Source organism: Loxodonta africana, chromosome 2 (genome assembly GCF_030014295.1).
Source record: "Loxodonta africana isolate mLoxAfr1 chromosome 2, mLoxAfr1.hap2, whole genome shotgun sequence".
In the NCBI taxonomy this organism is placed as follows: domain Eukaryota; kingdom Metazoa; phylum Chordata; class Mammalia; order Proboscidea; family Elephantidae; genus Loxodonta; species Loxodonta africana.
Window position 1 is genome coordinate 193,381 of NC_087343.1, and position 26,086 is coordinate 219,466.

Consider the following 26,086-nt stretch of genomic DNA (forward strand, 5'->3'; position numbering starts at 1 on the left):
AGGGAGGGAGGGAGGGAGGGAGGGCGGAAGGGGGAGGGCTAGGTAGGCCCTTGCACCCCACAGTGGTTCTCAGCATGGGAGGAGGCTCATGTCCTGGTGTGGGCCCTGCTGAGCTGACAGACACCTGCTGCAAGCTCAGCACAGAGCAACGGCTGTGGGCTGCTGATGGCACTTCTCACTCGCGCTGCTTTTCCCTCATGACCATGGTGCAAGAAGGTGAGTGTGGCTTTCAAGTGTGCTGTCTGCTGGCTCCAGTCCACAAGGAACCACAGGGACAGCTGGCCTGGAGGGCGAGGACAGGGCTGCGATGACCACCCCCTACAACCTTCGTGTCTTCAAAACAGCCAGACTCTTGGCCGGGAAGGCCTCTGAGGGGTAAGAGTGCCCCCGGGGGGAATTTGGGTTCTGACGTTGGCAGGTTTGGGGTAGGAGTGGCTAATCATGGGGCAAGGAAGACAGCTGGACTTGGTTTCTGCCAAGATCTGACTTGTACAAAGGTCCAAGTATCAGCATGACTAAGCACTAATAAAACAGAAGAGTGGTTGATTCTGATACAGTTTTTTCTTAATGGCATTCAGAAACGTTTTTAGCTATAATTTTTTAAAAATTGCATTTTGGTGAAAATATACTTAAAACATATGCCACCTCAACAACTTCTACATGTACAGTTCAGCAACATTGATCACATTCTTCAAGTTGGGCAGCTGTTCTCACTATCCGTTTCCAGATCATTCCAAGAACCTCAGTGCCCCCTGAGCAAACTTCCTCTCCCCTCCCTTGCACCCCTGGAAACCACTACTCTTTGGTTTCTGTATACTTGCTGATTTCATACATGCACGCTTGTGAGGGCAGAAGGGCTGGCTGCCTCACAGCCCGGTGGGCTGGGAAGGGCAGGGCTGCAGTTTGGGGCGGGAGTTGCAGTACAGAAGCAGGAATTTTACAGAGGACAGAGGATTCTGGAATGTCACAGGGACTATTTGGGTGGAATTGGGTTACAAGAACATGGAACCAAAAGTGCTTTTTGTAAGACAGTACCCCAATGGGCTCCTTGTGCTCCATGTGGCCTATTTCTTTTTGAAACCTCACACATCTTGCCTTTAATAAAGTGGTTTGGTTGTACCCAGCACCCTTGGACTGGCCTTGCTTTTGTCATCATTTTGGTTGTGAACCAAGCAGTGAGGGGAAGAGACGCTTGGTGCCAGCATATCCTTACTTCTTGGGGTTTGGTGGTGATCACAGTCCCGGGAGCTTAAAGCCAGACTATCATGATGCTAATGGGGACAAAGTCAGTGTCTTACTGCTGTGCGAAACTTGGGAGCTGAGCGAAGCAGACACAGGGACCAGGGTGGCAAGCGAGAGCCCTGTGGGATGGCAGCCCTGAAGTCTGGAAAGGTGCTATGATTCACCTCTTGTCCTTAGCCATAAGCTTCTCCACAGGTGGGGGCAGCGGAAGGTGCTGGATGTAAAGCCCACGGGGAAGCTCTGGCAAAGATGCACAGAACAGCACTGGGCAGAGGGGAAGGGCACCTCCCATCCTCACCAGCCCCCCAGATCTGGCTCCCCACCAGGATGCCAGCCTGGCAGATGCAGACCATGGGGAAGAGGGGACTGGAGTAATGGGCGCTGTCTTCTCTACGGATGCGTGTTCACAGGCTAGACGCTGGTGGCCATGGGGCCAGGGCGGATGGACAGATGATGGACCCTGACTGGGTGAGATTCACTGATGAACCTGAGCTAGGAGTGAATCAAGGGGTCTCCTGGGGTAACACACAAGCCCAGGAGCTGTGGGTGTGGCCACTCTCCACACACTAAGGGAGAGAAGACTGAGGCAGCTGTGCAGGTCTGGGACAGGAGAACCACCCCTAGGCTCCCAAGAGGTGCTGATTTGCCATGTCCAGTCCCTCTCAGAGGTCTAACTCCACCTGCATTCCTGCCCTTTGATTCACAAAATAGCCTTAAAATGAATGCCTTTTAACTGTCTAAACTAGCTTGAATTGACCTCTGTTCCTCGCAACCGGAGTCCTAATTTATACAGAAATATAGCAACTATTTTTGCCACATGTAGAATAAAGAGAGGGGCACTTTTGGCAGTGACCCACCTAACCCAGCTCAGGTACTCAAACAGGACTGGACCCACATCTGGCCAAGCAGACCCAGCAGGCCCAGCAGCAGCCCCACCTGAACTGCCTGACAGACGTCCCTGTCCTGGCTCAGGGTCCCCGTGTCTCCTCTAAGACATCTGACCACCTGGCTGAGCGGGCAGCCACACAAGGACCGGCGAAGATATGATTTCCACTCACATACTACAGTCATTCTGTTCAGGATAACTGCCTAAGTGCTGCGGGGCGTCCCTTCTGCTCACACAGAAATACCTGCATTAAGTAGGCAGCTCCTCATGACGGGAACGCATGTGGCACTTATTCTTTATAAATCCATGTGTGCTCATTATGGATTTGCTTTTACGCAGTGGAGTCAAGACAGTGAAATGAACTAGAAAGGCTTTTCCTCCCTTCTCTTTACTTTAAAAAGAAAGATGATCTTAGTAAACTATTAAGCAGTTAGACTTTGTTAAACAATCCAACATTGAAATAAAGTCAGTTACACATTTTAATCAAACATAACTTCTTTTTAAGAACACAAATTTTCTGGTGTTTTAAGTGAGTCTTCTTTAGTAATACAGTAATATCACGTCTCTGTAGTAACATCACATCTCTGATGCAATAATGGCAGAACTGTCTCCTTATAATCCTGAAATCAACACTCTGTCTTTCTCTGTGTGTTACGTGTGTGTGCACAAACAAAATATACACAAGAATTATATATCTATGAATTACGAGCCCTAGTGACACAGTGGTTAAGAACTCAGCTGCTAATCAAAAACGTCGGCAGTTCGAATCCACCAGCCGCTCCTTGGAAACCCTATGGGGCAATTCTACTCTGTCTTATAGGGTTGCTATGAGTCGGAATTGACTAGATGGCAACATATTTTTTTTTAAATCTATGAATTCTCCACCACTTATCTGTCAGTTTGTTGTACTGTGGTAGCTTGCGTGTTGTTGTGATGCTGGAACCTATGCCACTGTATTTCAAATACCAGCAGGTCACCCATCGGGGACAGGCTTCAGCAGAGCTTCCAGACTAAGACAGACTAGGAAAAAGGACCTGGCAGTCTGCTTCTGAAAATACTGGCCAGGGAAAACCTTATGAATAGCAGCCGAACGTTGTCTGATATAGTGCTGGAAGATGAGCCCCTCAGGTTAGGCACTTGAAATACTACTGCGGAAGAGCTGCCTCCTCAAAGTAGAGTCGATCTTAATGACGAGGATGGAGTAAAGTTTTTGGGACCTTCATTTGCTGATGTGGCATGACTCAAAATTAGAAGAAACAGCTGCAAACATCCATTAGTAATTGGAATATGGAATGTATAACAGATGAATCTAGGAAAACTGGAAGGCATCAAACATGAAATGGAACACATAAAGATTAATATCCTAGGCATTAGTTAGCTGAAATGACTAGTATTGAAATGAGAAACGGAAGACAAATGGTGTCGCATTCATCATCAAAAAGAACATTCAAGATCTATCCTGAAGTACAACACTGTCAGTAATAGGATAATATCTATATGCCTACGAGGAAGACCAGTTAATATGGCTATTATTCAAATTTATGCACCACTAAGGCCAAAGATGAAGAAATTGAAGATTTTTACCAACTTCTGTAGTCTCAAATTGATCAAACAGGCAATCAAGATGCATTGATAGGAACTGGTGGCTGGAATGTGAAAGTTGGGAACAGAGAAGAATCAGTAGTTGGAAAATATGGCCTCGGTGATAGAAACTATGTCAGAGACTGCATGTTAGAATTTTGCATGGTCAATGAACTATTCATTGCAAGTTATCCTTTTTGAACAACATAAACTGCAACTATACACGTGGACCACATCAGATAGAATACCTAAGAACCAAACTGACTGCATCTATGGGAAGAGACAATGGAGCAGCTCAATATCATCAGTCAGAACAAGGCCAGGGCTGACTGTGGAATAGACCATCAATTACTCCTATGCAAGTTCAACTTGAAGCTGAAGAAAATTAAAACAACTCCACAAGAGCCAAAATACAACCCTGAGTATATCTCACCTGAATTTGGAGACCATCTCAAGAACAGATTTGACACATCGTATATTAATTTATATTAACGACTAAAGTCCAAACCAGTTGTTGGGTGGCATCAAGGACATCATACATAAAGAGAGCAAAAGTTATTCAAAAGACAGGGAAGAAACAGAAGACCAAAATGGGTATCATAAAAGACTCTGAAACTTGCCCTTGAACACAGAGCAGCAAAAGCAAATGGAAGAAACAATGACGTGAAAGGGCTGAATAGAAGATTTCAATCAGCGGCTCAAGACGACAAAGTATTATAATGACGTGTGCAAAGACCTAGAGTTAGAAAACCAAGAGGGAAGAATATGCGTGGTATCTCTCAAGCTGAAAGAACTGAAGAAAGAAGTCAAGCCTTGAGTTGCTACATGGAAAGATTCTCTGGGCAAAATATTGAATGATGCAGAAAGCATCAAAAGAAGATGGAAGGAATACACAGAGTCACTGTACCAAACAGGACTGGTCAACGTTCAGCCATTTCAGGAGGTAGCATATGATCAAGAACCGATGGTGTTGAAGAAAGAAGTCCAAGCTGCACTGAGGGCACTGGTGAAAAGTGAGGCTCAAGGAATTGATGGACCAATGGAGATGTTTCAACAAATGGATGCAGTGCTGGAGGTGCTCACTCACTGTTTTAGTTACCTAATGCTGCTACAACAGAAAAACAAGTGGATGGCTTTAAGAGAAATTTATTCTCTCACAGTCCAGGGGGCTAGAAGTCAAAATTCAGGGTGCCAGCTCCACGGGAAGGCTTTCTTTCTCTGTCAGCTCTGAGGAAGGTCCTTGCCATCAATGTTCCCTTGCTCTAGGAGCTTCTCAGCACAGGGACCGCAGGTCCAAAGGATGCGCTGCTCCTGGCACTTCTTTCTTGATGGTAATGAGGTCCCTCTGTCTCCTTACTTCTATTTCAAAAGAGATTGACTCAAGATACAACCTAATCTTATAGAGTTCTGCCTCATTAACATAACTTCCTCTAATCCTGCCTCATTAACATCGAGGTAGGATTTACAACACATTGCAAAATCACATCGGATGACAAAATGGTGAACAATCACACAATACTGGGAATTCTGGCTTAGCCAAGTTGACACCCATTTTTGGGAGGACACAATTCAATCCATAACACTCGCCTAGACCAACAAATTTGGAAGACAGCTACCTGGCCAACTGACTGGAAGAGATCCATGTATATACCTATTCCAAAGAAAGATCATCCAACAGAATGCGGAAATTATCGAACAATATCACTAATATCACACGCAAGTAAAACCTTGCTGAAGATCATTCAAAAGTAGTTGCAGCATTACATCTGACAGGGAACTGCCAGTAATTCAAGCTGGATTCAGAACAGGACGTGGAATGGGGGATATCACTGATGTCAGGTAGATCTTGGCTGAAAGCAGTGAATACCAAGAAGATGTTTAACTGTGTTTTATTGACTAGGCAAAGGCATTCAAATGTGGATTGTAACAAATTATGGGTAACACTGGGAAGAACGGGAATTCCAGAATACTTAATTGCGCTCATGAGAAACATGTACGTAGACCAAGAGGCAGTTGTTCAAAAACAAGAGGATACTCCACGGTTTAAAAAGATGTACATCTGGGTTATATCCTTTCAATATACTTATTCAGTCTGTATGCTGAGGAAATAACTCCAGAATCTGGACTATATGAAGAACAGGGCATCAGGATTGGAGGAAGACTAACAACCTGTGATATGCAGATGATACAACCTTGCTTGTTGAAAGTGGACTTGAAGCACTTACTAATGAAGAACAAAGTCTACAGCCTTCAGTATGGATTACACCTCAACATAAAGGAAAAATCCTCACAACTGGACCAATATGCAACATCATGATAAAAGATTGAAGTCAAGGATTTAGTTTAACTTGAATTCACAATCAACACCCATGGAAGCAGGAGTCAAGAAATCAACAACATATCGTGCTGGGCCAATCTGTTGCAAAAGACCTCTTTAAAGTGTTGAAAAGCAAAATGTCACCTTGAAGACTAAGGTGTGCCTGACCCAAGCCATGGTATTTTCAATCGCCTTGTATGCATGTGAAAGCCAGACAGTGAATAAGGAAAACCGAAGAAGAACTGATGCCTTTGAATTATGGTATTGTGAAGAATACTGAATATACCATGGACTGCCAGAAGAAATAACAAATCTGCCTTGGAAGAAGTACAGCCAGAATGCTCCTTAGAAGCAAGGATGGCAAGACTATGTCTCACATACTTTGAACATGTTATCAAGAGGGATCAGTCCCTGGAGAAGGACATGTACAGGGTCAAAGAAAAAGAGGAAGTTCCTCAATGAGATAGGCTGACACAGAGACTGCAATAATGGGCCCAAGTGTAACAGCGATTATGAGGAATGTGCAGGACTGGGCAGTGTTTCATTCTGTTGTACACAGGGTTGCTATGACTCGCAATCGACTTGATGGCACCTAACAACATCAACAACAACCTAATTCTCTATGGGAAACTAATTTTGCTGTACTGAGCCAGTGTCCAAATGGGTGTGAATTATCCCAACATATTTATCTAAACATTGAAGGGAGCAAGGCTGAGAGCATGCTGAATATTAGAGTAACACTGAAGAGTTCACAACGCCTTGAAAAATCCATAAAATGCGTGACTGTATTTTCCTTGTTTTAAAGATAAAACCAAGAGAAAAGCATTAAGTGGTTTGTCCAAGGACACACAGCAAACCAGTGGAATAACTGGAACTAGAACATCAACTAACTCGTTAAACAAGGGTATAATCCACCAGGAATCCACTAGATTACTAGAGAAACATTCTAGTCCAGATTTGCCTAAAGAAATTTCCTTTGATCAGATGAAGTGATGGTGATATAGCAGAAAGACATGCTGAGTGGTCAGGGAAGAAGCATCATGCCCTCTGAGCAGAGCACATTGGCCAAGATCCTGGAGCTGAAGGCCCATGTCCATTTCAGGCAACTGACTTCAGCCCTCTGAGCCTGGTATGAAGAACAGTTCTAGGACTAAAAACAACACGTGCATACCCCACAAATTATGTAAGACTTAGAGCACAACATGTACTTAACCAAGAGTAGCTCTTATGGTTATGACTATTACCCTGAATTGAACTAAGTTTCCAATAACCTTAACGTTTTTAATAGCTTGTCTTATTCCAGTGTACGCAGACAGACTGGGATAGCAGGAGAGCATGGGATCTGTAACAGGTAGCTAACCTTGCTCCAGACCTTGCATGGCCACTTACTAAATAATCGTACACAGGTCACTAACAGCTACGAAACTAAAGTGCCTGGGTTCATGTCGGATCCAACATGACCACCTGTATGACCTTGGCAGGTTACTTAACTTTTGTGTACCCCAGCTGCAGCTCCCTCACCTGTAAAACGAGGGCAACAGAAATGCTCATCACATGAGATTGTGAGGGAGTATCACCTCATGAGTGGATGCAAAAAGCACACAGTAAAGGCCCATTCTGGTTCTGTGAAAAATGGGGTAGTAAGTGCCCTGCCTCCCTCTCAGTTTGTGGTAAAAACAGATAAGGTATTTTAAAAAATTTGTAATGAGTAAAGAATCACATAAATAAAAAATGGCATTATGACTTTTAAAGGGCAAGCATTTTTTATTATACATCATTGCTAATAAACACCTGCATATTAAATATAGACAAGGCCAAATTCCAAACAGATACTATAGGGTACCAGCTGGATACAAAAACACTTGGTGGGTTTTGAATTTTGTTTGCTTTTCCATTGGAGTGGGAGAGATCTTCAAAGCAACATAAAACCTTGAGGATATAATATGGCTACTTTTTACTACCATCTGTTAAGCACTTTTATCCATAATCTGACAACTTCTAAATGTAATTTTGGGAGAGAGAAAAATAATTCAAGGAAGAAACATAATTTAGGGAGCGATAAAAATAGATCAAAAAAGTACTTATGGTGAGATCAACTTTGTATTTTACTTTTTTAAAAAACAACTTTCACCCTAGAACTAAAACACGAGATCATAGCAAATAAAATACTGACAGCTTAAAAAAATTCTCCAGAGAAACCATACTCTCAATAGCTGAAGAGCGTGGAAGAGGAAGCCTGTCCCCCAGAGGCCTGACAGGGAAGACACACTGCAGAAGAAACGGAAGACTCTGGGTACCCCCAAATGAAAAAGCTCCATTTCATTTTTGTCTCACTTTTCCAGTATGGCTTTCTCTACTCTCTTAAACTTCTTCAGTTCGACAATCAGCTCCCAATACTTGAGGTACAGCCACATGAGCCTCCCATTCTGGCGTTTGTTGGTGTTCCAGACATCCCCACAGTACGTATCATGTTTAAATATGTCAGTTAGACCAGTCACCATCTCCAGGTCAGCAGCAACTGGGTCAACAGATGCACGGACCAGCAGGCTCTTCTCTATTTCCAGCCGCTTGCTGCGAGGGAGGACCAGGCTGCAGTAGATGTTCTGTCTCTCCACTAGAGCATCTTCAAACTCCCTCAGCAGCAGCCTAGCTCTCCTCTGCCAGTCTTCTTCCCTTTCCAGGCAGCTCTGGTACGCACTTCTCAAGGGCTGCAACTGCCTCTTTTCTTGCATGACCTGAGCCCGTTCCTTTTCCAGAAGCTTCTTTTCTTCTACTAACTTGCGGCCCTGAGAGATAAGGGCTTCCCGGTAACTAGTTGTTCTGTTTTGTTCCTTTTCAAGTTCCAAAGACAGCTGTGCGACAGCCCGGCGGTTTTCTGAGATCATAGCGTGGTACTTGGCCTCGAGATCTCGTTGGAAAGCAGCTGTTCTCTGACGGAATGCTTCTTTCTCCTTTTCTATTTCTTTCTGGGACTCCCTAGACCAAATCCAACCTGATAGGAGTAAATGGGGGAGAAAAATATTACAGAATGAAAACTCAAAGCTGAAGTTCTGTAATCTTTACTTAAAGAAAACACAAAGACAGCATTTCAGTAAAAGCTTAAGACCTCAGAGGTACAAGATAACACTTTGTCACTTTGAATGTATGGAGCGTTATATGGAAAGTTATCTTAAAATCAGGCAAGGGCTGTGTAGGCCTAAAAAACAAGTATGGCAAGAGTTCCCCCCTCAGTCTTCTAAGAGTCTAAGAAAATCTACAGCTGTTTCTTCTTGCTGTTAAGTCTATCACTATTTGCCCCAGTGCCTCCAGGTATCACGGCAAAATTTAAAAAACGAATATGGGTAGGCTTCAAATGCTATTGGCCAGGTTATTATAGAACTGAGTCAATTTCCAGGTGTGTTCTGCTCAAGCCCAAGATGCCTGCTTGTGCTCTGACAGGGGTGCATAAAAATAAGGTGGATGAGAAGTTCAACCTCTAGGCATGGTTTGGTCTGCTTTCCCCAAGCTGGAGCTCACACACACCAGGGCAGGAGTGAGGGTTTGGAGAGATAAGCCTGGCAAACTGAAGAGCAGCCTGTCTTTGTCTTCTGCTGCTTGGAGAAACTCAGTGCCCCACAGAACCCAGGACACAGAAAGGGAGTCTCAGTGCCTGCAAAAGTCTGTTGGATTCTGGATGCTCCTTTCATGCGGAGTCTTCAGCTCTCTCCACATCCTAGTAACAACGAGAGTTTGGTGTGCTTCACTAATAAAGCCAAAGACAGTACAGTGATCTTTCAGCGCTAGAGGGAATCAACCGCATCCTCTAGTGAGGCTGTTGCCTGAGTTTAATAAGTGTCAGAGCAATGCTCCTGAGAAGGCTTGCTCAGCCTGTGCATGCTATAAGCAGCATGGATTTGAGTCCCCTGGAGAAGAGAAGGGTTGTTCAGAAAAATTTCAAAGCCTGAGGTCCAAAAGCCAACAAGGTCAAGTTTATAGAGTTTTAACGCAGTGTTTATACTAAGATCTCAAAATGTAGCCAGGCTGCTCTCATGCAATTCTCTCCTTCTATCCTGACCCCCCACTTCCTTTAACCCCCTGACAGTCTGACTTCCTTCCTCTGGTATCAATGAAATGGCTCTCGCAAGGTCATCAAAACCATTTTAATGACTGAATTTAAAGCCATTTTTTACACTGTATTCAACACCCCACCTTGGAACCAATGGAGTTTCTATCAGCTGCTCAGGTTCTCTTCCTACTTCTTCATCCATGCTGCTTGCACTGGTTCCTTTTCCTCTACCAACAACCAAGCTGTGCTCCTTGCCATTCAGTTCTTTTCTCCCCAGGTCCCTTAGGAATCTTATCTAGTCCCTAATAGCAACTGTCCCTCTGTGTGAGCAAAGCAGGGAGCGGTCCCCTGCTCTAGTGTCCCCTCCCCTTAACCTCTAGCCCTCTAGTTGATCTACATACCTATCAGAATGGGTAAAATAAAAAACTGTGACAACACCAAATGCCGAAAAGATGGGGAGAAACTGGATCACTCATATATTGCTAGTGAAAAGGTAAAATGGTACAGCCACTCTGGGAAACAGTTTCTTAAAAAACTAAACATGCAACTACCATATGACCCACCAACCACATTTCTGGGCATTTATTTCAGAGAAATGTAAACGTATGTTCACACAAAAACCTGCACATGAATGCTCACGACAGCTTTATTCATAACAGCCCAAAACTGGAAATAACTGAATGTTTTTCATTGAAAGGTTAAACTGTGTTGTATCTAATACTGCCCAGCAATAAAAAAAAGGAACTACTGATACACTGAACAACCTGAGTGAATCTCGAGAATTATGCTGAGTGAAAAAAAGCCTATCTCAAAAGGTTATATACTGTATGATTCCATTTATAAAACATACTTGAAATGTCAAAATTATAGAAATAGAGAACAGATTAGTAGTTGACAAGGGCTAAGGAGGAGATAAGGGTGGGAGGGTGGTCCGAGTGGTTATAAAGGGGTAACATAAGGGATATTTATGATGGAAACATCCTATATCTCGACTGTGTCCATGTCAGCATCCTGTTTGGGAGATTGTGCTGCAGTTCCACCACTGGGGGAAGATGGATCAAGGGGGAAGTTGGATCTCTCTGCACTCTTTGTTATAAAAAAACTTTTTTTTTTTCTTTGTTATAGCTGTACGTAAATCTACAATTATCTCAAAATAAAACGTTAAATTAAAAAAACAGAGTTGGACTAAGTGAACTCTACCAGTCCCTTCCAGCTCTAAGACTATGTGTTTTCCAGGACACGAAAGAAAAGAGGTAAGGGCATGCAGGAGAGGTAAGAAGAAAATGCGGAGAGAGATGGGGAAGGAAGAAACAGAAAGGCTAACAGAAAAGTAGGAAAAATATCAAACCAAACCCATTGCCATCAAGTTGGGTCCAACTCATAGTGACCCAATTTGACAGAGGAGAACTTCCCCATAGGGTTTCCAAGACTGTAAATCTTGACCAAAGCAGACTGCCACATCTTTCTCCCATGGAGCGGCTGGGGAGTTCAAACTGCTGACCTTTTGGTTAGTGGCTAAGCGCTTTAACTACTGTGCAACCAGGGCTCCTTGTAGGAAGAACAGGATGACAGAAGAGGTGTGGAGAAGTGAGAAATCTGCCAAAGGACTGGAATACTCAACATTTTCCCAATGGATGGCGGCTTACGCCTCATTTCCTCAGCCACCCAGATTCTTCTTGTAAAGAAATTACCTTTCAAGCACTTCATCAGGGGAGCTACCCAGGGTAAGAATTTCTGCCAGGGATCACTGCTCTTTTAGGCAGGCACAATTATACTGACCTCTATACTGTGTTAAAAGTTATGTAGTTCAATATTTTAAATGATCAAGCTAAAACTAGCCTCTCTCGTCAATAAACTAAGCAATAACGTTTACCAAGTATTCCGCCTTTACTCCTAGACCATGCTAAGGGAGTGGTTAACACCATATACTACAATATAACTTTTCAACGTGTAATAACACATTTCTAGAAAATCCTTGTAAGAATGCAAAGTCAGAAGTTATCTCTCATGATATTACCTAAGCAAAATAACCGAGAAAATAAAACATTCCTCAGCCTTTCTAAGGGATAGAGAACATCATTTCAAAAGAACAAGAAGGCAAGAATTTCAAAAGTAAAGGTTATCATGAGAGATTATAAAAGCTAGAGCCATCTGAAAAACAAACAGAAAATGAAAGTCAGGACCTCCTGAAATCTCAATACCAATTAATTATTACACTATTACATGAAATTTTAAGCCTTCTGATTCATTTACCAAGGTAGAAATTCATCAGCCTAGCCACAGGCAACAGGTAGTCTTTCCAAGTGTTTTGCAAGATTGCTGGCTAGTGAGCTTTTAAGTGGCAGTATCCTTAGGGCTGCATTTGGATCAGCCTGTGTTTCACCAAGAAGCAGAGCCTGGTGCAGATCTACTGAATTACAAGTAGCTGCTCTTGTCAGCCTCCACTTCAGTGTTAAACCTGTTGGACCAAGAAATCTTGGCCCACAAAAAGCCACAATATAAAAAAGATCACTACAATTAGAGGGCTATTTTTGCTTTTCTTCCAACTGATTATTCAATTACTCAAATTCTTAAGTGCCAACCAAAAACCACGGGATATGAAAAAATAAAAAACCAACCAAATCCTGAACATCAGGGAATTTATCAAATAGTGGATGTGGCTAAGGGCCAGAAAGTCAATCTGTACGTGACTGGTAAATTCCCAGAAGTGGTGCAAAGTTAGTTCAAACTAGAGAGAATTTTTGGTTTCATGGATGAAGTCTACCAAAGATTGATTTCCCAAACATTAAACAGACATCCAAAAGTGGTTTTCCTTTATGCCTTATTCTTCCCCATCACTCCTTGTGATAGCAAGTGAAGCAAGAAAACCACGATCAGAGCAGTGAATCCCTGAAAGGAAGCTCACACTTACTAAAAGCCACTCCGCACAAAATGCTTGTAAATATTCATTTAGTTCTCACGACGATTTGAGGTTAAGTGTGATTAGCCACCTCCCTTGGACAGAGAAACTGGGGCTCGGGACGATGAAATAATTTTCCCAAGACTAAAGTAGGGTGTGCAGTCGCACCGTCAGTTTCCAAAGACTCGGGTCTTTCAGCTCCCCACCTTTTGCTTCCCTCAGCAGTGCTCCATGTTCAGGCCAGAAAATGTAAATGCTATGAAAACCATGACTTACGAAAAGCGGCCAATCCCAGCATTGGAACCAACAGGGCATAATTCCATCTGCTTCCATCACCTCCTTCAGCCCGGGAATTGGGCCGGATATTCCAATTTGGGGGGTCATTTAAGTCATTCATTGAAATATACCTTTAAGTAAATAATAAAAGCATTAACATATAAAAGGAAAAAAATACATATGTCACAATTATATCACTATATCATCTACACATATGTAGCACAGCACTGAGCCCTATGGGGTTTGAGGAAAAACAAGGCTTTAGACAAAAGCAGCTCACAATATAGTGGGGTAAAGTGGGGGAGAGAGAAATGTCCCAAATAACTCAAACACAGGCAGAACAGAGTAAGTTCTCTATTATAGGTACGTTTAAAAGTATGGTTGTACACAGGATTTATCATCAATTCAACCAAAGTGGGATGTTGCTGTACATACTCTTTCACATGAGCTATTTTAAAAGATAATCATCATTTCAACAGGCAGAGACAGAAAGAAAGGGTCTTCTAGAAGAAGTTGTGTGAGGAAAGCTGGAAGGTGTGAAAACACTAGTGGCTTCAGGCAGTGAAGAGCATCTCCCGTAGGCACAGGGTGTGTGTGTGTGGACTCGAGGTAGTGCCAGAGAAGGCTTTCACCCCTCCATGTTTTCCACTGGGGGTGATGAACACCAAGATTACAGATAGTCAGCTGAAGGTCATGGTACGTGCTCAATAACAAAGCACAGGTCTAATGTTAGTATGAATTTCCTAAGTACCTACACTACCCACCAGCTGCAGTCGAGCTGACTCCAACCCACGGCAATCCCATGAGTGTCATAGTAGAACTGGGATCGATAGGGTTTTCTGTCGCTAGGTTTTTCAGAAGTAGATTGCCAGGCCTTTCTTCTGAGGCACCTCTGGATGGACTGGAACCTCCAACCTTTCAGTGAGCAGCTAAGCTCCTTAACTGCACCACCCAAGGACTCCAAGTACTTACACTAGGATGAGCATTTTCAAAGCAGAATAGTGAGCGCTTTTAGCTGGTTTCTATGTGATTTGCCAGAAGTGATACACACTCATTACAAAAAAATTCAGCACAGAACACATAAGAAAAAACGAATTTAATTCAATTTTTTAAAATTTTAATAGATTTTTAAATAATTCTTTAAAGTGTAAAGATACGAAATTACAACAGGCGATAGAAAAATGCCAAAGAACATACGGCTCGGAACTTAATATTAAGAGGACTGTGGTAACCACAGAATAACAAAATTAAGTATGTGAACATACTAAAACTAAATAAATTTCAATAAACATCTGGGAAGTATCATATTCCTTTTCCCCAAGCCAGAAAAGTCCACCTCTGGGGCATGTAGCCTAAGTAAATAATCATTAATAAACCCTTACATAACTGTATTCTTTACGGTGTTATTTAAACTAGTGAACATTTGGAAATAACCTAAAAGTCAACAAAACGTAAATGGTCTGTTGTAAACTTACTCAGTAAAATATATCAAAATCATGTTCGTGAAGACTATGTTCAGGAACCAAAAAAGCCTGTTGCACTCGAGTCGGTTCCGACTCACGGAGACCCTAAAGGGCTGAGCAGAACCGCCCCACGGGGTTTCCAAGGAGCGTACGGTGGCTTCGAACTTGCCATTTTTCGGTTAGTGGCCGTACCTCTAACCACTGCGCCACCAGGGTTTCCGAAAAAAACCACTACCGACTCAAAGGTAAAATCAGGGGGAAGTTAGTAAAGAGCCTGTAAGCCAAGGCGTTCGCACGGCTTTCGGACTGACCCCCCCCCCCCCCGGCTCTGAGCACCCAGCGGCCGACGCCCAGTCCCAGCGCGACCACCGCCCCGTCGGATTCCGACCGGAGGCGGCGGCCGGCCTCGACGTCACTCCCGGCGGGGGCCTTCCATCTGCGGTCACTCCTGCCGCCGGTCGCCGCGGACGGAAGTCCCCGGAGGGCGCGACCTCCACCTGGCAACACCGGCACCACCCAGGGGGCTGTCAGACAGGCCGATGCCGGCACCCCAGCCCCCAACATGGCCTAGGCGGCCCGGCCACCGAGCGCCGCTACCTACCTCCGAGCCGAGAGCGCCGGGGCCTCTCTAGCCGGTTCCTCCCGTCCCCTCAGCGCCGGGGCCTCTCTCGCCGGTTCCTCCCGTCCCCTCAGCGCCGGGGCCTCTCTCGCCGGTTCCTCCCGTCCCCTCAGCGCCGGGGCCTCTCTCGCCGGTTCCTCCCGTCCCCTCAGCGCCGGGGCCTCTCTCGCCGGTTCCTCCGCGTCCCCTCAGCGCCGGGGCCTCTCTCGCCGGTTCCTCCGCGTCCCCTCAGCGCCGGGGCCTCTCTCGCCGGTTCCTCCCGTCCCCTCAGCGCCGGGGCCTCTCTCGCCGGTTCCTCCGCGTCCCCTCAGCGCCGGGGCCTCTCTCGCCGGTTCCTCCGCGTCCCCTCAGCGCCGGGGCCTCTCTCGCCGGTTCCTCCGCGTCCCCTCAGCGCCGGGGCCTCTCTCGCCGGTTCCTCCCGTCCCCTCAGCGCCGGGGCCTCTCTCGCCGGTTCCTCCGCGTCCCCTCAGCGCCGGGGCCTCTCTCGCCGGTTCCTCCGCGTCCCCTCAGCGCCGGGGCCTCTCTCGCCGGTTCCTCCGCGTCCCCTCAGCGCCGGGGCCTCTCTCGCCGGTTCCTCCCGTCCCCTCAGCGCCGGGGCCTCTCTCGCCGGTTCCTCCCGTCCCCTCAGCGCCGGGGCCTCTCTCGCCGGTTCCTCCCGTCCCCTCAGCGCCGGGGCCTCTCTCGCCGGTTCCTCCGCGTTCCCTCAGCGCCGGGGCCTCTCTCGCCGGTTCCTCCGCGTCCCCTCAGCGCCGGGGCCTCTCTCGCCGGTTCCTCCGCGTCCCCTCAGCGCCGGGGCCTCTCTCGCCGGTTCCTCCGCGTCCCCTCAGCGCCGGGGCCTCTCTCGCCGGTTCCTCCGCGTCCCCTCAGCGCCGGGGTCTCTCTCGCCGGAGCCACCCCCTCCCCTCAGCGCCGGTCCCCCGTCAGCCGATCCGCTCTGCGCAGGCGCGGTGCCCTCATTCCCCTCCCCCGCCCCCGGAGCGACGCGGTGCGCAGGCGCAGTCTGCCGCAGGGGGGCTGGCGGGAGCGGCTGTGGTGGCGGACATGTCGGGGGCCCGGGTGTTGTCGCAGCTGTTGCGCGGCCGGCGCCTGGCGCTGATCCGGGCGGTGAGTCGGCGCCGCGGGCGGGCGGGCGGGAGCCGAGGCGGCGGCGGGACGGTCCCGGCCGAGCGGAGCCCGGTCCTGCGCCCGCTGGTCCCCGCGCCCACTGGGGTCGGGACGCGGCGGGGCGACGGTCCCCGGGGTGCGGGCTCCGGACGGAGCCGGCCGGGGAGCAGCCGGGGGACGGCCGGGGAGCCAGCCCGGGCGGAGTCGGCGCAGAGCCGCCGCGCTGCGTCCTGGTGAAGGTCACGACCTCGCGCGCCGCCCCGGCCGGATCCCTCCGCCGCACGGGTCCAGGCCCGGGGTCAGACCGGCAGCACGGGGTCAGACCGGCAGCCCGAGGTCGTCCCCGCTCCAGGTCGCGGCGCGTCGGCTCGGGGAGGCGGCTCCGCCCAAGGTCACAGGGCGGCGGCGGCCGGCGGCGGCGTCGTCGTCCTGAGCTCCCTGGGCCTCGGTGCGGTCCCTGCGGAGGGCTCGGCTGGGCGGCAGCTGCGGGCTGTCGGGTCTCGTCCGCGGCGGGAACGTCGTCGGTGCAGACCGGCGGGGAGAGCGCCGAGCGTCAGGCCGGCAGCGCGGGAGCAGGTCGGCGTCGCCCGAGGCCGGCTGGGACGGACCGTGCTCTGCTCTCGGAGCTGCCTTCGGCCGGGGCACCCGGCTGCTCCGCGCTCGGTGCTCGGGGTCGCGGCCGCGGGCGAGGGCGGAACTGAGCCGCCAGGGGCGCCTCAGGGTGAGAGGCGGGCTTGGGTCTTTACTGGCTTTAACTCTCATCTCGATGAAGGGAGTGAAAACTACTTTTCGTTCTCAAACGTACTTCCCGGAGCTTAAGGTTGGCTCCTTTTCTTGAAGAATCAAGAGTTTACAGAGGAACAAATTCGCAGATGAAGGGAAGGAAAAAGTTTATTATGGCCAGTTCAGAAATTTCTGCGGAAAATACGGGATAAAGATAATTAGATAATTTGAGTCCACAGAGAATTTTTTAAATCATTTTGGTCAGTTTTTTGTGGTGTTTCCGGGTCATTCTGTGTTTACTGCTGCTCTCAAGTTACAAAAGTATTCACCTCATTCTACTATTGTTTCCTTTTCATTGCCCCAGAGCACTGACAGGATTTGTAAACTCAAGTAGTTTAATACAGAGGGAAAAGGAAAACCTAGGACCTTAATTAACAGCGGTTAACAGCTCATTCTAGGTGAAGTTTTTCAAATCCTGTTACGTGGGCATCCAAGATGCTGTCTTAGTGTGAATCAATTTCTTTAAAGGATGGTTTTGAATATGTTTTAATGGTGTATGTAGAATTGCATTGTTTAGGCCCTCATAGCAGTCTTCTCCTTCCCAGGATGATTGTAATGCCAGTACCACGCAAGTCTACATCCTGTGCAGTGTTTTCCTGGCTCCAGTCTAGTTTTTAAAGTCACATTTGAAAACTAATGTGTTCCTGATACCTAACCTGGGTATTAATCTTAGTTCAGAGACTCTGGCGTTTTCCCTAAGGGTCTGTGTGGATACTGGGGAAAGTACAGGATCTGGAGTCAGACAGGCGGACCCTGGATGGAGTTTCTCAGTGGGGTTAACGCCGGCCACCTCCCGGGTGGTGAGGGTTCTGAGAGGTAACCTGTGTGAAACCTTTGTGGGGTCCTCATACCAGACCAGGCTCATGGTCAGGGCTCAGTAACCATGTGAACAGTATTTTAAGCTTCCTTGTTTTAAAAAATAATAAACATTTAAATTTTTAATGAAAAGTATTACACACACATACACGCATCGTTATAAAAAATCAACTAGTACCGAAGGCCGTGTAAATAAAAAGAAAGTCTCTATCCTGCCGTTCTGCCCCCACCACCACCACCTTTTATGAGAACAATTCTGAATTGTTTCTGCTGTTGGCCTGGTGCCAACAAACCAAACCCGATGTGGTCAAGTTAGCTCTGACTCCTAGGGATCCTACAGGACAGAGTAGAACTGCCCCATAGTGGATTGGAACCACTGACCTTCTGGTTAACCACTGCACCACCACTGCTCCGTTGACCCAGTACCCATATCTAGCTAATACGCAGGTTCATTTTTACTGATTTTAACCCTCCACTTGCTGATGGGTAAGGATTTAGTTCACTAAATTACCCTACTTCCCTTGCTCCCTCCTCCCAGCATAGCTATGTGACTATTTTTAGGTCCTTTTAGATTACTTTTGTAATTTTAAATCTTGTTTTTACAAACAAATCTCTTGTTCATGATTTATGAGGATCCTCCACTTTGTTAGACAGGGATGTTAGCATCTCTTCGTCCTTCACTTTTTTCTCCTTTCTACTGCAGAGCTTCAGTCACCTGTACTTTAATGCTATTGAGATTAATAGTGTTTACATTCCATTTTAGTAAAACTCTATCCTTTTTTCTTTATCATCCTCTTTAGTAAAGTCCCAGGAGGGAGAGAAAATACACAGGTGTAACTGGTCCACCGTCTTAAACCAAGTCCAGGTATTCCTAATAGTGTTATGATAGGTAGGTTTCCTCATTCTTCATGTTGCCTTGTTAGAAAATGTCTGGTAATTTCTCCTTAAGAGACAGACTAGTTAATGTAATTACACAAAATCAATTTTATCTAAAAACAGAAATTGGGTTAAAATTGAGCTCCTAAATTTCTAAAATCTCCCCCAAATCAGATACAGATGCAAAAGTTAGTGTCACTGTTCACTGGGATGGTGTGGTAATTTGCTAAAGATTTCATTATACTGGCTGCTGCTTTTCAGGCTAGGGGTGTGTGTGTGTGTGTGTGTGTGTGTGTGTGTGTGTGTGTGTGTACGTGAACAAGAAACCAATAGGGACCTCGCTGTTTCTATTTTAATTTTACTTTCTTTTTCAAAATAAAGTTTTTGAAATTACGTTGCATATTCAGTTATAGCTGTTTTTTTGCTGTTACCGTATAATTATATTTTCTAAAACTTTTAAGAACATTTGTGTTAAAACTCTTTTAATGGCTTAATTGTTCATTAAAATATGATTTTACCATTGGAAAAAATTATACTAAGGAAGAAAATCTTTGTTCTTTTTAGTTCACTTTCTGAAAAAAAAATTAAATTGGTTTATGTCAGTAAAAACAAAGGGGCTTAAAATGCAAATTGGGGAATTCAAGAATATCTGTTTAAACATCTATTTAAAAATATAAGAAACCACTTTGTGATTGGAGCTGTGAGTTAGAAGGCACCCTAGAGGTAGGATGCCCACAAATGACGGACCCCACAGGAAATCAGGGTGTCCAGCCCTACCTGAGCACCTTCACCTAATGGCTGGTCTGTTCATTTTCATACAGCTCTGTTTAGAGTTCATTTTATATTTTATAAAGCCCTCCTGCCTGCACGCCCCACTTGTTTGTCCTAGTTTTTACTTCACAGAATCATGTGTCTTCCAAATTGCGGAATACCTGAAAGCATCTCTTGTATCCCTTCTTCTTGTTGCTATATGTGCTTATTTCCTAAAACTGTTCTTTAGGACATTTCTAGAGCTCTTCATTTTATCAGTGGTCTTTTAAAGTGCAGTCACCAGAACAGAAAACAGCCTGTCCCATAGGTGGCTGGCCAGTCTTAGCACATGGAGAATGTCACCTCTTGTACTCTGGCCGTGATTTCGTACATACCAGTATCTCTTGAATAAATGTGTATAGGGTGGAACATTAGTGAGAGTTGCAGTGGCCAGGGGAAAGTGCCCTGGCAGAGGTAACCTCACCTGAGGAGGGAGTGGGGAGCAGGGTTCCCCACTCTCATATTCAGTGAAGGGTTAGCCCACATATTGCACCCGCTAGCTTTTACCAGGTGTCCCAGGACATAGGTCTTCCCATGTGCTGTTTAGTCTGTATGCCTAGTGCCTTTTCCAGTGGACAACAAACCTCTAACATTTAGAATTCCTGATAGATCCATGAAAGTGCCTCCTTGTTTGCAAAGCTCTCCTGCATATAGAATGCAGTGCGAATGTCCTTGCTATTCTCCACTGTCACAAACTAAGAAATTAAAGTGGAAATCTCCCTCTGTCATCTTGTGTTGAATTAGAAGTTTCAGTCAGTCTCAGTTTGAGACAAATTTAATCCAGAACAGATTTTCCTAGAGTCAAGTTGGGTGGAGAGAAAGGTGGGGTGTGGCTGAGCCTCCCCTGCTTCCTCACACTCTCCTTCCCTCATTGTCCTTCCCTGGCCCTGCCCTGAGGGGTTTGTGGATGACTAGCACCTGGGGAGCATGGAAAGCTTAAATCACTGGCTGAGTGAGCACAGTCTGCCAGGGGAAGCTATAAGGAAGATCCTCCTCCCGCCTGTGTTTCTGACTCTTCTCTCCTTGGAGATGCTCACACTCCTTGTTTGTCTCAGCAGAGCCCAGCAACTTCCCAGATAAGAGCACGCCGTTTTCACTTCACTGTCGACGGAAACAAAAGGTCATCTGCTAAAGTTTCAGATTCAGTAAGTCCATGGCTTTTTCTTCCTTTTTATAAACATTTTTCTTGGGGTTAGAGGAGCTGTGATCTGTACCAAGTTCTAATATATATGAGTAACTTACAGGTCTCTTAGAGGAGGAAATTCTCACAGGCATCCAGTGCACAGGCAGATTATTTCTAGTATGTTGTTGCTGTTGTGTGCTATCGAGCTGATTCTGACTCAGAGGCCCTACAGGACAGAGTAGAACTGCCCCATACAGTTTTCTAGGCTGAAATCTTTATGGGAGCAGATTGCCAGGTCCTTTCTTCCATGGAACTGCTGGTGGGTTCGAACCACCAACCTGTGGTTAGCAGCCAAGCGCTTAATCATTCCACCACCAGGGCTCCTTTCCTGTATAACGACGCATTAATTGTGGTACAGATATGAAAATAGTTATAAATATTTTTTGCTTGTAGCTTTTGTGTAGTATGTATAAGGCAGATTTAAATTTAAATCAAGTAAAGCAACAAAATAACAAAGTACAAGTTAACAGTACTTAACTGGAATAGTTGAAGTTTGTTCAGAATGGGTTGTGCAGCCCTCTGGCACAGATACTTGTGTTCACCTTGCCTGTCCTGCTCTCTGTTGCTTCTTAAATAGCTCTTCACAATGCCATCTGCCTTCGTGTAGTGACTGTCACAAGCACTTTTCCCATAAGCTCACAGCAGCTCCTGTCAGTCCTCGTCACCCCCTCAGTCGCAAACACAGACTTGAGTTGTGGCTCTCAGTTTCAGGTCGTCACGTATGGATCCCAGGTGAGGAAGCATGACCCACCCTGCATCACGAACTTGGGCAGTCTAAGCACGTGTGCGGCCGTAGACAAAAAAATGAAGAAATGACCATTGGAAAGAAAAAACTACCTAGAGCTGATGTTTTGACTTGCGTTGTTGCTTCTCTTTGCTTCAGCTACCCCCAACCTTAGTGTCTGAGGCTGGGTTCTCTAGAGAAACAAAACCAGTGCAGCTTGTTAATATAGAGAGAGATTTATGTCAAGGAAATGGCTCACGCAGTTGTAGAGGCTGGAAAGTCCTAAGTCCATGGGTCAGGCTGGAGGCTTCTCTTGACTCATGTAGTTGCAGGGGCTGACAAATCCAAGATCCACAGGTCAGACAGCAGGCCTCTGGCTCACAGGGTGTGGAGCATCACAAGATCAGCAGGTAAGCTGCTAGCTCAGGTCCCAAGATTGGGAAGTGACATGAACAGGAGCTAGCTGCAGGATCCAGAGCAAGCAAAAGCCCACAAGCCTTGCCAGAAGATCCACCTATGTTGAATGCAGGCCACACCCCCAAGGAAGCTCCCTTTCAGCTAATTGGCTGCTCGCAGCAGATCCCATCATGGAGGTGATCACGTCATTATGCGACTGCCGAACTACATCATAACTGCCAAACCACTGAGAATCACGGTCCAGCCAAGTCAACACACAGCCTTAAGTATCACACTTAGTAACCAGAATTGACACTTATGGTCTTAATCGTTAAGCTTTCTCAAAAGCAGATGATTTTGAGGGTGTGCCTTTGTGTTTTCGGCACTATAGCTAACAGCAGGTTTCCTCCTTTGGCAGGCACCCTGCCCTCTGTGCTCAGACCCAGGACAAGTGGAGGCCCTTGGCCCATAAGCCTTGCTTTCCTCTGTCGCTTCTTCTGACTTTCACTTCCTTCATGCGACCTCACCGTAGCCACAGCTAAGAGCAGGTTGACGAGTGGGTTTTTCTTTTCTCAGATTTCGACTCAGTATCCAGTTGTGGATCATGAGTTTGACGCAGTTGTCATCGGTGCTGGAGGGGCAGGTCTGCGAGCTGCGTTTGGCCTTTCAGAAGCAGGGTTCAATACAGCATGTATCTCAAAGCTCTTCCCCACCAGGTCCCACACTGTCGCAGCCCAGGTAAGAGAAGGAGTTTGCCTGGCTCTTTGAAAGCCCACGTGGCGTGAGTAGCCTCCGGTCCCACTTCCTGCCATAGCTCTCTTCTCTGCTTGCTCTGGCCCTGGCACGTTTGGGCATACAATTGAGTAGGTTTATGTGCCAGATTCTAAACCAAATTTTTAAAGTATTAAGCATTTTACATATAACCCCTCGCTTAATCCTTCAAGAAGCATTTCAAGGAAGGTAGCTTTATCCCCACTTGACAGATCAGAGGCTGAGAGGTTGGACGTTGGCCCATGTCACTCAGCTGCTGAGGGATGAATCTGGTTGGGGCCTGTCATACCTCACTGCCTCCCTCAGCCGGCATGAGCCTGCCTCAGGCTAGAACATCAGACAGTCTGCTTGGTTGGGGCCCGGGGAGAGGGTGAGCTGTCGTGTACTGTTCCCTGGTGTGCTCTGTCTTTAGGGGGGCATCAATGCCGCTCTGGGCAACATGGAGGAGGACGACTGGAGGTGGCATTTCTATGACACCGTGAAGGGATCGGACTGGCTGGGGGACCAGGATGCCATCCACTACATGACAGAGCAGGCTCCCGCCTCGGTGGTTGAGGTAACGGGTTGGGGCCAGACTATTCCAGTGAGGCCAGGGGACCAAGGCAGATGTGCCAAAAGAAGGGAATGAGCTGATATAGCAAGGGGAATTTTTTTCTGCCTTTAATTATTCAAATTACTCAGGAAGAGATTTTTGTCTTTCTAAAGTGTCGACGTTTTTACATAAACAGAGTATGCCAGCTCTGGGTTTGCCGATCCGCATTAAGGTTGTTCAGTGTAAATCAGCCATGAGTGTCTTGACTGCTTTAGATTATGGTTTTTCCTTTTTTTTTTATGCTTCACAGCTAGAAAATTATGGCATGCCATTCAGCAGAACCGAAGATGGGAAGATTTACCAGCGTGCATTTGGCGGGCAGAGCCTCAAGTTCGGGAAGGGCGGGCAGGCCCACCGGTGCTGCTGTGTGGCCGACCGGACTGGCCACTCACTGCTGCACACGCTGTATGGCCGGGTAAGGCAGCAGGCAGGCAGGTAGCTCTGGCCAGGCAGCACATATGGACAACAGGCAGAAAGTTACATGTTTATCTGTTTTGGAAAATTCGATTGATAACTATTACCTGCAAGGTTTGAAACTTGCAACTCTTTGTTCTGGAAATGTAATATCAGAGCAGATATTTTAAGGCCCTTCACCACCTCTGAGTTCCTGAATTGGTTTGTTTTAAGGCTTGCCTGTGAAAGCTGGAATCAGATTGGAGGGGCAGTGGTCATTGGGTAGTCAGACCAGCTTGGCATGGACGTAGACTGATGCCCTGACTCTGTACAGATCATTGATTGGTGAGTGTCAGGGCACCAGTGGCTTCCCGCTGCCAAGGGCTCTGAGACGTGTGCAGACCGCCCACCTGGGGAAGGTGGTGTTCGTGTCGCGGAGCCCACCCTGGTCGACCAGTCTGACCAGCCTATGCAGGACGGTGCTTTCTGCAGTGGTGGAAGTGTCCTCTCTGCACTGTCCAGTCGGGCAGCCACCAGCTGCACGTGGCCGGTAGCACCCATATAGTGCAATGCAAGCTGGACTGTGACCCGTGGTCCATGGGCTTCGGCTCTGCACTTCCTAAGGGGGTTTAGCTTCTGTGCAGCTGCCTGCAGGAGGTGGGCAGAGAGCCTGGTGCTTACAGAAGTAAGACCGTGTCACGAGCACAGGAGGGATCCGGAGCCTGCGGCTTCACTTTCTAGAGCATGCGCTGAAACGCCAGCATTGTCTCCGTGTTTTGTTCCTGCTGCTGGACGTAGCAAGCCTTTTCGCTGTCCGTGATGTGGCATGCTGTCGTTGAAGTGCACTGTGTTCCGTGGCCCCGTTGTTCCTTGACCTGTTCATATCAGGATCACTTTAAATGTCGGTTTAGTACTCATCCTAAGTTCAATTTAAAATGTGGGTCTTGTTTTTTCTTTTAGTCTCTGAGATATGACACCAGCTATTTTGTTGAGTATTTTGCCTTGGACCTTCTGATGGAGAATGGGGAGTGTCGTGGTGTCATTGCACTGTGCATAGAAGACGGGTCCATCCATCGCATACGTGCCAAGAACACTGTTGTTGCCACTGGGTAGGGATCTAACCCTCACTTTGTCACCGTTTTTATAGAGCAGTTGATGTCAGGGTTTCTTTACTCAAGCAGTAGTAGAGGTACTACCAAATGGTGGTTAAGATGTAGGCTGTGGACATGGCCTTGTGGAGGCACTGACCTTTGCCAGCTTGAGTTCCTCGCCTGTAGAGGGGACAGCAAAGCACCTGCCCCAGTGGTGGGCACGCGCAGGTGGCCTGGTGGGCATTAGTGGTGGTCGCCCAGTCCGGGTGGAGGACTGCAGGGTCAGAGGAGAAGCTGCTCCTGGAGAGCTGCCTGGCACACGCCTGTGTGACACCCCTTGCGTACAAGGGTGCTGTGTTTATACTTACTGCTGGTTGTTCCCACGAGGAAAATAAGTAAGTCTTATTTACACACTGTGTTATTTTGATCATTTTTAAATTTTAGTTATAAAAGTGACATGTATTCATCAGGGACACATTCAGGCAGTGTTAGAGAGGAAAATACAGTGGATGCCCTCCAACCCCCGACTCCAGAGCAGTGTCACCGCAGGCACACTGCTCCACGGTGGGGCGGGGGTCGGGGAGCTGTGTGGACATTGTGTCCTGGAGCAGCGCACACATGGGGCTGGCTGCATGGGCCACTCTCTGTTGCCCTACCCCTTCTGCAGTGCCCTCAAAGATGTGCTGACGGAGTCGCGTCTCTTTTAGGGGCTACGGGCGCACCTACTTCAGCTGCACTTCTGCCCACACCACCACCGGTGACGGGACCGGTATGGTCACCAGAGCAGGCCTGCCCTGCCAGGACCTGGAGTTTGTCCAGTTCCACCCCACAGGTAGGAGAGGATTATTCCAACACCTTCGTTCTCATCCCTCAGGTCCCAGTGTAAGTGCTGTTTCCTCAAGATATTCTCTCCTGACTCCCCAGAGCAACATAGGGCACTGTCCTATGCACTCCTCAAGCCTCGTGGTCGTGGCCCTCACCACAGTCGTGAATAAACGCTTTTCCAGTGTCCATCACACCCATTAGTTTGCACTGTGTGGGCAGGGCTCCATTCTGCTTGCTGCTGTGTACACAGCCAGACAAGCATAGTCAGTATTGGGTGTGGCCCACAGACCCGGCCACAGCGAGGGCTCAAGGTGGGGAGGGCCAGTCCTGGGGTGGGCTCATCTCAGCTGTGTGGGAGAATCCAACAGACAGTTGGAGATACAAGCATGGGACT

General features: G+C 47.2%; 2 protein-coding genes across 3 annotated transcripts in view; one reads left to right on the plus strand and one right to left on the minus strand.

Moving 5' to 3' along the window:
* Positions 1–822: 822 nt before the first annotated feature.
* CCDC127 (coiled-coil domain containing 127) lies at positions 823–15,415 on the minus strand. Its single transcript, XM_003422772.4, has 3 exons — positions 15,311–15,415; positions 13,247–13,377; positions 823–9,018 (listed from the first exon to the last, which is right to left on the minus strand). Exons 2-3 carry the CDS (start codon positions 13,365–13,367, stop codon positions 8,357–8,359), a joined length of 783 nt encoding a protein of 260 aa, XP_003422820.1. The 5' UTR covers positions 13,368–13,377; positions 15,311–15,415; the 3' UTR covers positions 823–8,356.
* An 890-nt stretch (positions 15,416–16,305) lies between these two features.
* Positions 16,306–26,086, plus strand: part of SDHA (succinate dehydrogenase complex flavoprotein subunit A) — a 30,644-nt gene continuing 20,863 nt past the window's right edge. Inside the window, exons 1-7 of one of the 2 annotated variants that reach the window (XM_064270250.1) lie at positions 16,306–16,432; positions 20,776–20,862; positions 22,597–22,758; positions 23,204–23,347; positions 23,634–23,798; positions 24,737–24,885; positions 25,575–25,699. In XM_064270250.1, the coding sequence (XP_064126320.1) occupies positions 16,370–16,432; positions 20,776–20,862; positions 22,597–22,758; positions 23,204–23,347; positions 23,634–23,798; positions 24,737–24,885; positions 25,575–25,699 (895 nt within the window). In that variant the 5' untranslated portion in view covers positions 16,306–16,369. The remainder of the gene's footprint in view (positions 16,433–20,775; positions 20,863–22,596; positions 22,759–23,203; positions 23,348–23,633; positions 23,799–24,736; positions 24,886–25,574; positions 25,700–26,086) is intronic. The other variant, XM_064270245.1, reaches the window with a different exon arrangement.